This window comes from Coturnix japonica, chromosome 10, assembly GCF_054131305.1.
Source record: "Coturnix japonica strain WE chromosome 10, WE-NBRP24, whole genome shotgun sequence".
In the NCBI taxonomy this organism is placed as follows: domain Eukaryota; kingdom Metazoa; phylum Chordata; class Aves; order Galliformes; family Phasianidae; genus Coturnix; species Coturnix japonica.
The window spans coordinates 8912375-8926536 of NC_140672.1; the positions used below are offsets into that span (position 1 = coordinate 8912375).

The 14162-nt window shown below is 43.2% G+C and overlaps 1 protein-coding gene across 1 annotated transcript in view; it reads left to right on the plus strand.

Annotated features, from left to right (window-relative positions):
- The window catches only part of LOC146759251 (obscurin-like), a 45097-nt gene extending 33034 nt beyond the window's left edge, over positions 1-12063 (plus strand). The window contains exons 2-5 of the mRNA XM_085510334.1: positions 9945-10211; positions 10857-11126; positions 11763-12010; positions 12043-12063. Of these exons, the coding sequence (XP_085366460.1) occupies positions 9945-10211; positions 10857-11126; positions 11763-12010; positions 12043-12063 (806 nt within the window). The remainder of the gene's footprint in view (positions 1-9944; positions 10212-10856; positions 11127-11762; positions 12011-12042) is intronic.
- Positions 12064-14162: the final 2099 nt, after the last annotated feature.

Genomic DNA, 14162 nt, shown 5'->3' on the forward strand with positions numbered 1-14162 from the left:
TGCATAAAACCAAGCTACAAAACCTAATGTAGGCCAAATATTCACCATATTAAGGGCTATATCATTACCATAGTGTAGAGTCAAAAGATGGTTTTCTGCTCTTAAATTTCTATGGTTTCCTGATTTTGAGGTCTTCATAACTGAGCTGTACTTGGCTGATATCCAGTGTAGAGTGCAGCAATATCAAAAAGACAGACAGATGAAGATCTGTCATTGTCTTCATTAGAAGAAAACTGAAAATTAGGAGTCCTAGCTGATAGTAAAGACTACCCAGAGGGATGGGATGACCACAGGGACTGTGCTGAGGATGCATTATAATGTGTGATAAACACTGTGAAGCAGTGTTGCTCCAGGAAATGGTCCAATACAACATAGAAGCAACTTTTAATGTCTTCTAGTCACAAGCTGTTCATATCTAATGTATATTTTACCCAATGTTTTCCAGTTCCAGAAGCAGAGGATGCCTTTATCAACAAGCAGAAGGTGCAGAAGGAGGTGAAGGCTGCACCAACAGAAAATGCCACGCTGAGCTGCGAGGTGGCCCAGGAGAAGACGGAGGTGAAGTGGTACAAGGAGGGGAAACTGATCACCTCGAGCAAGAAGTTCAGGGTGGAGTCAGAGGGCAAACAGCGTCGGCTGGTGGTGAGCCAGGTGGAGAAGAAAGATGCAGGGGAGTACAGCTGCGAGGCTGCTGGCCAGAAACTCACCTTCAAGATTCATGTCACAGGTGAGAGAAATTGTTTCGACTGTATTGAACCCCCCAACAAAGAAGGAGGGGAAATTTAAGTGGTTTGACACATTCAACCCCAGCATTCAGTGATGTAGACGGTGCTTAAATTCTGTTTAATTCGTGTGCTTTTCTGTTTGCCTTCCGAAGCTATGAACACTTAGGACTTGTGTAGCCTCAGCTTAAGACAGGCTGGAAATAATTTGGGAATTTCCCTGGGGATCTCAAGTAGATGCAATGATAGCAAAATGAGAAGTCAATAATTACAGGGGAAATTAAAGGTTATTAAAGATATCTTCAGGGCACAAGCACACCCCTGCAAATGCTTCTTCCTAAATAGTCTCAGAGACAGCATTTGGTCACAATGCTAGACGGCGGCACTGGTGGTTTCTATTAAATTAAAGAAACCTTCAACTAAAAAGGTTTTCCCGTATTTTCTTTTGTTTTCTTCTCTATAGCAGGTACAAAAGAAATGCTTAAAAATAGAAAGCCTTCAAGCTGGTGCTTTTCTTTCCAGAAATGGAGGAAGACAGGCGTTCATTTATTAGGAGAGTCTGATAAGAAAGTGGAACAAGGCTTTTTACCAGGGTCTATAGCAACATAAGAAGGGGCAATGGTTTCAAAAGTGAAGAGGGTAGACTCAGTTTGGACATGAGAAAAGTTCTTTATGATGAGGGTGGTGATACACTGGAACAGATTGTCCAGTGAAGGTTGTGGGTGAGTCATCATTGGAGTGTCCAAGGGCAGGCTGGATGGGGACCCTGGGCTGCCTCATTTAGTGAATGATGTCCCTGACCACGGCAAGAGGTTGGACTGGATGATCTTTAAAGCTTCCTTCTATACCCAAACCGTTCTATGATTCCATAGGGGAAACCATTTTATTACTGCCTCTGAAAACTCAGGAGATATTAGAACTGTTTTCAGAAATAAGTAGGTGAGAAAAATACATTTCCTCACTATGACTTAATCACAAACAGAATTTAACCTTGACCCTCACCTGGCTTTTGCTGGCAAAGCAACTTACAGCTGTCAGCTTGTTTGGACAATTTAATGCCTGTCCCCTTGTATGAAACAGACTTTTCAATGACTGCGTATGCTGGTGTGCTGCTGGACAGTGGGGAAAGGGGTGTTTTTTAATTTTTGAAGATTTTGGAACATGATACTGGTGGAAATGAAAACAAGTTTAGGGCTATCTAAGCTGTTTTGGTCTGGCAGGGAGGAAGTTCTTCACTGGCAATTGATATAGTTCAGATGTTGGCATTCAGTTCTGGATGGGAGATCACAATGTGAACCACTGATTGATCAGCTGAGGCAAGTGTGGGGTCAGCTGTGGGAGCACAGGTGAAAGTTATGTAGCTGTGCTCCCTGGAGGGGTGGAGTTCGACTCCACCTCCTCTGAGACCTCATTTAAGGGCTGACCCTCACTGAGGCAGCATCTCTTGGAGATTGCTCACCAGGGAGGATTGCCTCAGCTCTGGTGAGTTCCCTTTTCCTTATATCTTCTGTATTTCTACCATTTTGCTTGTAATTGTTATCCTTGTTAGTACCAGCATAGTTACTGCCAATACTTTTGGCGAGCCAGCCAGGAGCCACTGACTGGTGGCTCCTGGTAAGGGGTGTCTGGTAAGACAGGTGACAGCAGAGATCACTAAGGTAAAATCTAGTTTCTATTATACTGTGATCCAGGTGCAGTAGTCTGTGCTGAGGTTTTTCCCCTATACTTGATTGCCTGGGTTTGTAGCAAGTATGTGGTTTTAGTATGGCACAAAGACCTGTTTCAGTCTGTCTGTAGAATAATAATTACTGATATATGTACAGTGGAAGCAATATTCAAGATATTATTCAAATCTCTCCAGTGCCTGAGATCCCAAACTGTAATTCTTGTTCACCGAAACATTTGACTAAGATAAGTATGTGCAGTGAGGCTGGAGTGCATGTTCTACGTGCAGCCTTTCGTGGCAGGAGAAGCAGGAACTTCTCCTAGTAGTACACTGACTTTTTACTATGCCTTTATGTTGGAGGCTGCATCTGGATAGGTGAGTCTGCTACTCACAGTAAGAGACCTGGTAGAGCTGACTATTCCCAGAGCTCAAATTAAGATTGATATCTGCAAATCACACACAAAGAACAAAGGACTGCGTTGGTGAGCATATTTCCTTTGTGCCTTTGACAGTCACAGTTGTGGCAATGGTAGAGGCCATGAGGAGTCTGTTCAGGAAGCCAGGAGTACTGTTCTGGGTCATGAAAAGGCAGCCAGTGGTTTGACTATCACATGTTTATGTGTTTTGATGTTTCACAGTGGGTCTTAAGCAAAAGGAACTCAGGTTTTGGTTGCCTGCAGGACAGATGTTCTTTTGGGTTCAATATGTTTGCATAGTGACTTGCAACCACGGGACTGGTGTTCAAGGACCCTCTTGGTTCCTTCAGTTCCTAGGTTCTTTCTTGCCTAGATTTGACACTTAGTTTCAACAGAAGAGCTGATATTCTCTATGAAGGCTATTAGTTTGGGCACAAGTGGTAACCTAAACCTGTTCCAACCTGTACATACAAACCTGCAAGATGGTCTCATTTCAGTCCTTCTGTTTTTCTTTTCTTCCCTCAGAGCCAAAACCTGTGTTTATAAACCAGGAGCAGGTGCAGAAAGAGGTGAGTGCTGCCCTGGCAGCAAGTGCCTCCCTCAGCTGTGAAGTAGCACAGGATCCAACTGGAGTAAAATGGTTCAAGGATGGAAGACTGCTTGCCTCCTCCAGAAAGTTCAGAATGGAATCTGTGGGCAAAACACGGCGTCTGGTTGTGGAGCAGCTGGAAAAGAAAGATGCTGGAGAATACATCTGCGAGGCTGCTGGCCAGAAGATGACCTTCGAGCTGGAAACAACTGGTGAGCATTCAGAAATTCTCAGCCAGGATTTTGTAGCCTTGTTGTGAACTGGGTTTTAGGGTGAAATCTCAGTTTTCTTTGCACCTGACAGTGTGAGAATTTGCTCTGGCCCTTTGTGTACCTCCCCGGTGCTCAGCTGTTCCTTCCCTTACTTGGGGATAACATCATTTATTCAAGGTGATGTCCAAACGGGCTTGTTAACAGTCCTCCACAGTGCTTTAAGCTGTCATATGTCAGCCAGAATTTATGCATGTTCTATAGCCATTCCTACATGTTGAAAACACTGCACTGTGCTTAAGCTTCAGCATATGTTCCAGTAAGTACAGTTCCATTAATTCTAGGGAATTGGGTGAATTAAGCATAGATCTGAAGGCTGCCTTTGCCCAGTGCAGAGATGGAAGGACTAATGTAGATTTGACTTGATATTTTCCCTTCTAGGATGGGAAGGAGCTCTGTCAAAGTAAAAAAGTGGGCATTACTTCCCAGGGAAATAAGAGAAGTCTCATTATTCACAGGCGGTGAACTCTCATTTTCTCTCTCAGTCTGCAACCAGGTTGGGTTGCTGTTTCAGTACTGGCTGTTTTATGCAGGAACTCTGCTCCTGAGGTTAATCCAAGTTGTATCCAGGCCCTTCAGAAGGAAAGGGAAATAGCAGCACAGAAATATGGTCTGATTCTGACATAAATAAGTGCAGACCTGGAGAGTTAAAAGGGATTGTGTGATGTTCAAGGGACTTTGAAGCAAAGATGTCCCCTAGGTAAGATTTGTGGCTGACAATCCCCGAACATTGTGGGCACACAAGCTAAGGAGAGACTAGTGATGAGCATGCAGAGAAGCCAATGGTTCAGACAGGTTTGTAGTGACACGGCATTGTAGAGTTCTGTCTAGTTCTCCTTGGCATAGTTTGGAAAATGAAGATGAGGTGATGGTGGTAACCAATATGGCTTCCTCAAGGTCAAGCCATGCCTGACAAACTTGGTGGCCTTTCATGATGGAGTAACAGCATCAGTGGATAATGGGAGAGCAACTGACATCATCTACTTGGACTTGTGCAGAGCATTTGATCCCGTCCTGCATGACATCCTGGTCACCAAACTGGAGAAAAATGGTTTTGATGGATGGACCAGTTGCAGGATAGGGAACTGTCTGGATGGTCACACTCAGAGAGCAGCAGTCAATAGCTCAGTGTCCAGGTGGAGGGTGGTGTTGGGACCAGTGTTATTTAATATTTTTGTAGGCAACATGGACAGTGGAATCAAATGAACCCTCAGCAAGTCTACAGATGACACCAAGCTGAGCGGTGCTGTTGATGTGCTAGAGGGAAGGGATGCTACCCAGAGGGACCTGGACAGGCTGGAGAGGTGGGCCCTTGGCAGCCTCATGAACTTGAGTGTGGCCAAGTACAAGGCCCTGCACCTGGGTCAGGGCAATCCCAAGCACAGGCACAGGCTTAGAGGAGAATGATTTGAGAGAAGCCTTGACCCTGAGGAGAAGAGTTGGTGTGGAGGGAGGTGTCCCTGCCTATAGCAGGGGGACTGGAACAAAATGACCTTAAAGATTCAGTCAGTTCTATTGTTTTTCTATACTTAATTTTGCTTGAAAGGTTTTAGAATAAATGAGATTCTGGTTTCCATGAAAACTGTTTGCAGGGAGCTCCATTGTAGCTAGTAAGTCTATCTTTAAGTTCAAGGGCAATAATGCATTGACTGTGTTGAAGAGAGAAATGACTCAGGAATGGATGATGGTTTAGAATAAAACATAATCCTACTTATTTTCTATGCAAATATGTGTAAGGAAAAGATGCTGCACTCAGTTCTGGAAATACCCTGACAAATATATCTCTACTGTTTCACAGCTGGAGATATCAAGATTGTTAAAGCACTGGAAGATGTGGAAGTGAATGAATATGGGAGTGCATCTTTTGTCTGTGAGATTTCACACGATGAGGTTCAGACCCAGTGGTACAAAGATGACAACAAGCTGAAGGCTGATGACAACATTAGAATGCAGCAAGATGGTAGGGTGTAAGAGGGGGATCTTTCTCCTGAGTGGGGGGTGGGTTGGAGATCAAGCATATAAGACATCTGAAATGAAGAGGGTTCAGAAGCGAGTTCCCCTTTTGTTTTGGCACTGAGGTTTAGGTGGAACAAGTGACATGGTGGGATGCTTAGTGTGGGAAGTGTGATGCTATCCCACCATCCCACACTGCTGGGAGCAGGTAGGAAATGAGTACAGTTATTTCCAAAGTGTGGGTGAACAGAGCAGTCAGTTCACCTCTCCAAAGAGGTTTTGTCTGACAGTGAGTGTGATCCTTCTGTATCAGGTACTTTGAAGGTGACGACAGCCACATTCGGTCAGTCCTTGTAGAAGCCATGTTTAGATTACGCTTTGGTGGGGATGTGGACGTGGGGGAATGGGTGGTTTCATTGACATGAGAGAACAGGCAGTGATGCTGTGAAACCAGATGGATGATGCTCAGCCTGGCTATGTGCCTCAGAGCTCTTTGCTCAAGGAAGCCAAGTGTAGTTGTGGGTTTGCTCTCAAGAGCACAGTTTGGTAGGGATGAGTTGGTGGCTGGACTAGATGACCTTAGTGGTCTTTTCCAGCCTTAGTGACTCTGTGGTTCTCTGCTTCAGGAAAGAGCTACTCGCTGACTTACACACGTGTCCAAGTCAAGGATGCAGCAGAAATAAAATCTGTAGCAGAAAAGGCAGAATCTCGTGCCCATCTTACAGTTAAAGGTAATTATGCTTCTGATGACGATTTTGATTAAATTATCTTATGTTATAAACGAGCTAACATCCTTTGCTTTAATGTCAAGGAAGTTAAACACCACCAGGACCTTTCACAGAAATAAAAACTCCTACCTACCTACCTTTCTGCCCACAAAATATCCAGCTTCTCTTTTGGAATTTACTTTTGCTAAGTAAAACAGATTATTTTCTTAGGAGGTTGATTTTCTACGTTTAGACTTCAGATTTGTGTTTGAACGTTGAGGGATAAAAAACATAGCTTGACCTTTTCTTCATTTTCTCTTGCTGTTTGAAAAGAACACAGGGTTTTGGTTTTTTTTTTTAATATATACAATGTTAGGGTATATATATGATGTTAAGTGTGATAAAGAAAAGGGAGACATTTGAGTTAGCACACTACTCAAGAGTTCAGTCCCCAGCTTTGCCACTGTTACCATTATAAGGGCAAGAAAATCCTGGAAAATGAATTTCTCCTAAGTAGAGTCATTACATTTGAGCTACAGAGACCTTTACTAGGTGAAAACTTGTTGTTCAGAGCTAAGTTGCTGTATTTAACCAAAGTAATTATCAATGTCCGTGTTTCAATGAACCTCTTTTCCATTTCGTAATGCGAGGAGTTTGATATCGGGATGGGAAGGTCATGGTTTGATTTAGATGTTGGACTGGGAATCAGAAGATCTGGGCTCTTTTCAGATTGTCAGTCTTATTGTCTGACTTCTTAACAACATTCTTTTCTTTCTATTATTTTTTAATGTTGTTTCAAGGCATTCTGAGCTGATAGGTGTAGTGTTCATGTGCAGTAATGCTGACGTGAGTAAGTGGGGTGATAATGTAAGGGTTTTTTACATTCCTTCTAAATCTCTGCTTTCTCTTGTTCCATCCTTCTTAAAGAGCAATCCATTAATCTAGTAAAGGAGCTGTGTGATGACTATGTGACTGAGACTGAAAAAGCCAAATTTGAATGCGAGTTATCCATTCCTTCTGTGAAACCTCCCAAGTGGTATTCCTACGTGGGGAAGTCTTACAGGCTGGCAGAAACTTGATTATGCAGCAAGAAGGCACCATCCACCAGCTGACCATACCGAAAACCACCACTGATATGACAAGCACCATTCAGTTCTCAATTGGCAAATCCAAATCCACAGCCAATCTGCTTGTCAGAGGTAACATATCCAGGCTTGGTTTACATCATGAAGATGAAGAATTAATTAACGTACAGCCTTCCTTCACTGGGGTCTTTGAAATATTGTGTGTGTGTCTGGAGGGTCTGCTCCATTTCCAGTTCAAAGTCGTTGGACACTAAATGAGACAGCTGCATCTCAGTAAAAGATCTGTTTGAATAGTTGTGATGTGCTTACTATTCAGATTTACAGAGCTGAGGTTTTGTCCTTGGCTATACCAAAGAAGTCAAATCAGGTGAAATTAATTGTATTTCTGAAGTAGACAAGTTTGAGTTTGGTAGCACCTAAATTTGATGCAGTTTGTCATTGATTTCACCTGAAAGAAAATTCCAGGCTTTTTATCTGCTGTTGTCCCCAGCATAAGAGTCTCCATTCACATCCTAAAGTACTTGTTATATTTTAAACTCACTCTTATTTGAATAAAAGCCTCAACAATTGGGAGCAATTTAATAAGCACAGAACAAGAGCTGGACCTTGCATTTGGTAGATAATATACAGCATTACTTTATAGAAATGTAGTCAATGGCATTCCCTATAGACAATCGTTTGTTTTATTTTTAGAGTCGTTCAAAGAACCATTGTGAACTTGACATTAATTGGAATGGAATACATGCAAGAGACTTTCCTCTTCTTCCAATTGTCCTCATCCTTTCTTCTCTTCCACCCCTGCTTTGCAGATTACCATATAGAAATCACCAGGAAGTTGGAGGACAAGACAGCTTTGGAACATCATTCTGTCATCCTGTCCTGTGACTTCAGGCCTTCTCCAAAGGTTGTGAAATGGTTCAAGGGCTACACACTCATCAAGCCCTCTGAGAAGTACAAGATCAAGAGGGATAAGCATTCAGCAGAGCTCATGATTCTGAAGCTGAAGCCCGATGATGCTGGTGTGTACAAGTGCAAGGCAGGAATTGCAGAGACTGAGGCCACGCTGACAGCTGAAGGTATGAGCAGGGAGGGTGGCCTCTTCCATGTCCTATTTCACCTCAGATTTCTCTTCTTGAGGTTGATTTCTGCCGTTCTCTCCTGCTAACTTTATAAATGTATAATCTCCACTGAGAAGATTACACAAAGATCATCTAGTCCAACCATTCTACCACATCCCAGTATGATTTATAGTAACAGTGGTAACAGTTCACCTTGTTTCCCCACAGCCCGCAATGTAGAAGTAACGAAGCACCTGCAGGATGTGGAAATTGAAGAAGAGAGCTCTGCTGTCTTCTCCTGCGAGCTGTCCCATAATGACGAGGACGTGGAATGGTTCCTGAATGGCAACCTCCTTTACACCAACAATTACAATGACATCAAGAACGTTGGCAATTGCTGCACACTGACAATGAAGCAGGTTAAGCCTGAGGATGCTGGCACAGTGACAGTGAAGTCAGACAAGGTGTCAGAAAGCGCGTGCCTGAAGGTGATAGGTGGGTCTGATCACACCCCTCCTGGATGTAAGAGATGCTAAGGAGCTCCAGTTCATTCTATTGTGCAGCAATCCTGCTTCTAAAGCTCACCTCTCTGGGGTGAAAAGTCATCAGAGGCTTTCTTCCAGTGGAAGGTTCCATTGCAGCAGATATCAACGAAGGAGGATGGTTTTGGTGTCCTGCCAAAGCATTCCATTGCTTTTTATCATCATTTTACTTAACACAAGAAGAGTTACAAGAGCAATTTCTTTTACTGCTTCAGTGCCATGCAGTGTCAATGCTGTTGTCTCCAAGGATTTATGACTGCAGGGAGAGATCATTCAGTGTGTGTTTTGCCTCTGGGATGACTAATGACCAGGCTGTGAGCAACCTGATCTAGCTGTGAATGTCCCTTTTTATTGCAGGGGAGCTGGGCTAGATGGCCTTTAAGGGTCTCTTCCAATTCTAAGGGTACTGTGATTCTAATCTGCTCTCCCCAGCAATTAAGCTCTTTTACTCTGTGCGCTCAGAGTTTGAAGGATTTCCTCTTTCTCCTTTCTTTTGCATTTGGTGGAAGTTTTTTCCCTAGTATAAACATCTGATGTGTGAAGTAGAAGATAGATAAAAGGAGTCAATAAAACAGGAAAATCAAAAGTGTTCAGCAGCTTATCCTCTTAATCCTGTGGCCTGCTGTATGAGCTCTGCTCCATGTGAGGGCAATGCCAGCTCTCCAGCTTTAGAAGAGCTGCATCCCAATTACTTCATATGATATCAGTCCCACCCAAGGCAATGCAGGCTGTCCCTCCTGTTCCCTGTATTCTCCTACTGATTAGTTCAGAATTCCATAAAGTGCATTCAGTCAACACACATGAAACCGATTTATGTTCTATATTGGTGTCGTCAGTGCTGGTAAAGATTTATTTATCCCTCTTTAAAAATCTGAAAGCAACTGGAAATGTCTCAACTTCTGTATCACATTGTTCTGTTTTGCCCTTTTAATTGCAGAGAAGCCTGCTGTCTTCGTGAAGTCCTTGGATGATGTTTTTGTTGAGGAGCGGGGTGTGATTAAATTGGAATGCGAAGTCTCTAAAGAGAAGGTCAAACCAGTGTGGAAGAAGGACGGTGTTCTGCTCACTTCTGGCAACAAGTATGAGCTGGTACAGTCTGGGAAGACCCTATGTCCCCTTATCCATGACTTCGAGAAGTCAGATGCAGGTTTCTATACCTGTGATATTGGCAGTGATGTTGCCAAATCAAAGGTCGGCATTCAGGGTAAGTACTGTGGAAAGTAAAGGAGTGCTGAAAGCACATTCAGTGTGGTCACTATGTCTTACACCTATTCCCCCACGAGCCTTAATAGTTTCTACAATAGAAGTGTATTACTGCAATTTAGCACAGTGATGTCTGGAAAATTCCCATTGCTTTTGATGTAAATGTATCTCATTTTGCCATGAAAATCACCAAACACATCAAGAATGTCCTGGAAATATTTCCTTTCTAAACATCCCTAAAATGGAGAAATGGTTTGAACACCAGTAGGGGTAGGATGGTAACAAATTAGCTAATAGAAACATTCAATTTCTTGTCATAGGCAAAACCCTTTTTCTCACGCAGCATCCTAGAGTTGTCCTCTCTGTTAGGTTGTTCCCTCTGTAGCTCATTGAATCTTCATTCTGCTCCATGGACTGAGCTGCTCGCCTTGTAGTTCTTCCAGAGCAAAGACAAGAGATTCACGTCTCTTTTTTTTTTATAGCTTTCTGGTAATTCTGAGTGGAGAATGTCTTAGAGAATACATCAGTAAGGAATGCAGCCATGTTCTGCAAATCCTGAGTTAAAACACCAGTGCTGCTACTCACATATGTCACAAATGCCTTTTCTCCATATAAACCTCATACTAACCTATCTCTTACCTTCCAGAGCTGAATAGTGGCATTACCAAACGGCTGAAAACCACTGAAATCCAGGAGGGAGAAGATTGTACTTTTGAATGCATTCTGTCCCATGAAAGCATTGATGAGTTCAACTGGACACTGAATGGAAGCAGAGTGGAAAGTGGTGGGCGATTTAAAGCTTCTAACGTGAGTCGGAAATATACTCTCATTATCAAAAGTGTGACTCCTACTGACACTGGGGAAGTCGTTTTTACTGCCCGTGGTCTAACCTCCAAAGCCTCTCTGTCTGTGAAAGGTAATGAGATGGGAGAGATTCTGGGGTCTGATTCCTTCAACTGTCTTCTGATAAGATTGTCGTGAGAGCTAACTCATAATATGGTTAAAGTGAATAGCAACCTTCTACTTGAACCTCGAAGCACTGAGAATTTCTCTTAAAAATAAGTAAAATGACAAAACATTTTACACAAATGTGAGAACTACCCAAAGCACTGGGGTAGTGTTGGAAATGGGCATCTCGCTACAGCTTGTTCCATTACCAGTAAATCAGGAATGATCTGTTGAGGGAACTGTGGGAGCAAATATCCTCTAAGTATAAGCTGAAGGGATGGCCTTCACATCATCTAGCTGTACAACAAATTCCTATCTAGAGCATGTGCATCTGAGAGCATCATCCGAGGCTCCCAGTGTGATGAGTGGAGAGAAGAAAGAGGCAGTTTTCAGACATGGTTCATCATCCTCAATTGGGTAGATTTAAGAGAGAATAAATGCTGCCTGGAATTCTATTGTCTGTACTTTGCAGATTACTGCTGGCTGTAGGATGGCGTCTGTTGCAAGTGCCTCTCTAACTTATCTCCAGCATGTAGATGCATGTATTTTGAGAGAGGCATCCTACCCTAAGTGTATGTTACTCAAAAAGCATGTTTTCTTCCAGGAAAACCTACTGAGGTTTCAAAACAGCTGGAGGATAAGACAGCAGCAGCAGGGCAGGACATCAGCCTGAGCTGTGAGCTGTCAAAACCGGATTTGAACATCAGGTGGTACAAGGATGGCAAAGCAATCAGAAAAAGCCAGAAGTACGACTTGCAGCAGGAGGGAAGTGGGACCATTCTGATCATCCATGACTCTACTGCCAAGGACAGTGGGGTGTACCCCTGTGAGACAGAGGACTCTGAAACAAAAGCCAGGGTCACTGTGCAAGGTGAGTTGAAAAGCACACTGGGGATGGCATGTAGAGAAGTCGAGGTAAATATCTGCAGCCTGTGGGTGATGTTTTTCTCTTCTGTTTCCTTGAGCAGGATCAATTCTTAGTTTTCAGAAAATACAGTGGATTAAAATCTTTTCCTTAAAATAATCTGGAAACCGAATGATTCTCCAGTGTGATGTGGATCTGGGCAGCCTGGTCTAGTGGTTGGTGGCCCCTTGACAGGGGGTTTAAAACTAGAAGCTCTTTGAGGTCCTTTCCTACTCAGGCCACTCTATGATTCTGTGATCATTCTATGGTTCTATGATCTTGGTTGTTAGTGAGCCAAGAAAAGATGTCAATCTGAATTAGTCTCTATTGAATATGTGTAATCAAAACTATATGCAGTTTATCAGATGATATCCTACCAGCGCATGTATAATGGTATTGAACTTTCCAGATACCTACTGGAATTATCAAACCTATGTAAATGGGTGGACTCTGTGGTCTTCTTAGACTCTTTGCATCTCTATGTGATATTCTGAAATGAGGGCAAATGAGATTCAGGACACCTCTGTATGCTTGGGACTTGTTGTGGTAACAAATCCCTTTGTCCTACACCCTCATCCTTTTTTTTTTCCTTCCAGAAAAACCTAATTACTTTATCAAGGAACTTTCAGATGTGAAAATTGAAGAAAGTGGAAGTGCAATTTTTACATGTCAGAGCGAGAAAGCCGCATCCTTCGTCATATGGAGGAAAGGCATTGCTGAGCTCAGGCCTGGCAGGAAATACAAGAGGGCACAGAAAGGACGAGACCTGCAGCTGAGCATAAAAAATCTGGAGAAAAGTGACAGTGACGTGTACACCTGTGACATTGGTGATGCCCAGTCCAGAGCCAAGCTGGTTGTACAAGGTATGTGTGAGAGCCATATGACTGCGCATCCTGTTTCTCCACTACCAAGACATTATCCTGGTAGAATTTGTACATTTATGGCAGGTCTTTGGGGCTGCAGCTGTCTGGCCTGAATAGTGGTTCACAAGCCATGCACAGAGCAAGCTGCACGGAAAGGGAAAGAACTACCGACTAGAGCAGTGCTATTGAGAACTTTATGTATCATTTAAAAACCAAAAATGCTGATGTACGGTGAGGCTGGTGACCCAGAAATCAGTGTGAACTTTCTATCTCTGACCTTTCTGAGTTAAAAATAGTCCTCCAGAGTTCTAGGCAAAAATTCCCTTATGCTGCATTCTGGGTAGTTGTCACGGTTTAAACAAAAATCTACCTGTGTCCGTGACAGGGGGGCCCACAGGCAAGTGAGGTGCTAGAAGGAGCTGAACCTCTGTCCCAACTACTTCAGAAGCAGCCCAAACCCCCTCGTACACGGCTAAGATCTCCTTCTCAGTTGGAGTGTAGCACTCCTCAGACCCTTTATATGCTCAACTCCAAAGTCCCGGGGGTTGGCCTTGGGTTTCTCCTAAAGCTCTTTGCCACAAACTCCAAGTGGGACCTTTCTCTCCAGCAGCAGTGTAGAGGATGTTCTTTACATCCTGTCCCGTCCGTACTGGCCCCAAGGCCACGGCACGGGCTATCTCTTGTTTTCTCTGCTCAAAAGCCTGCTGCTGCTTAGGACCCCATGAGAAATTATTCTTCTTCCGTGTTACCTGATAGAGGGGGCTTACTATGTGGCTGTAGTTTGGGACATGCATTCTCCAAAAGCCCACTACTCCCAGAAAAGATTGGGTCTCTGTCTTGTTGGTGGGAGGAGACATAGCAGTGATTTTTTCAATCACATCTGCTGGGATGTGTCGATGCCCATCTTGCCATTTTACACCTAAGAACTGGATTTCCTGTGCAGACCCCTTCACCTTGCTGCGCTTAATGGCAAAACCAGCTTGCAAAAGAATTTGGACTATCTGTTTTCTTTTCTTGACAATCTCTGCTGCTGTATGGCCCCACACGACAATATCATCAATATACTGCAAGTGTTCGGGAGCAGTAAAATTATTCATGCTTTATATGACGTTATGATGTGGAATACTGATAGCAAAATTACAAAATTATTAAACCATGACACCCTGGTATTTTTCTTTTTTTTTTCTTAAATATTTTCCTTTTTACTATTTCAATGTTATGGGCACATCTTGTAGAA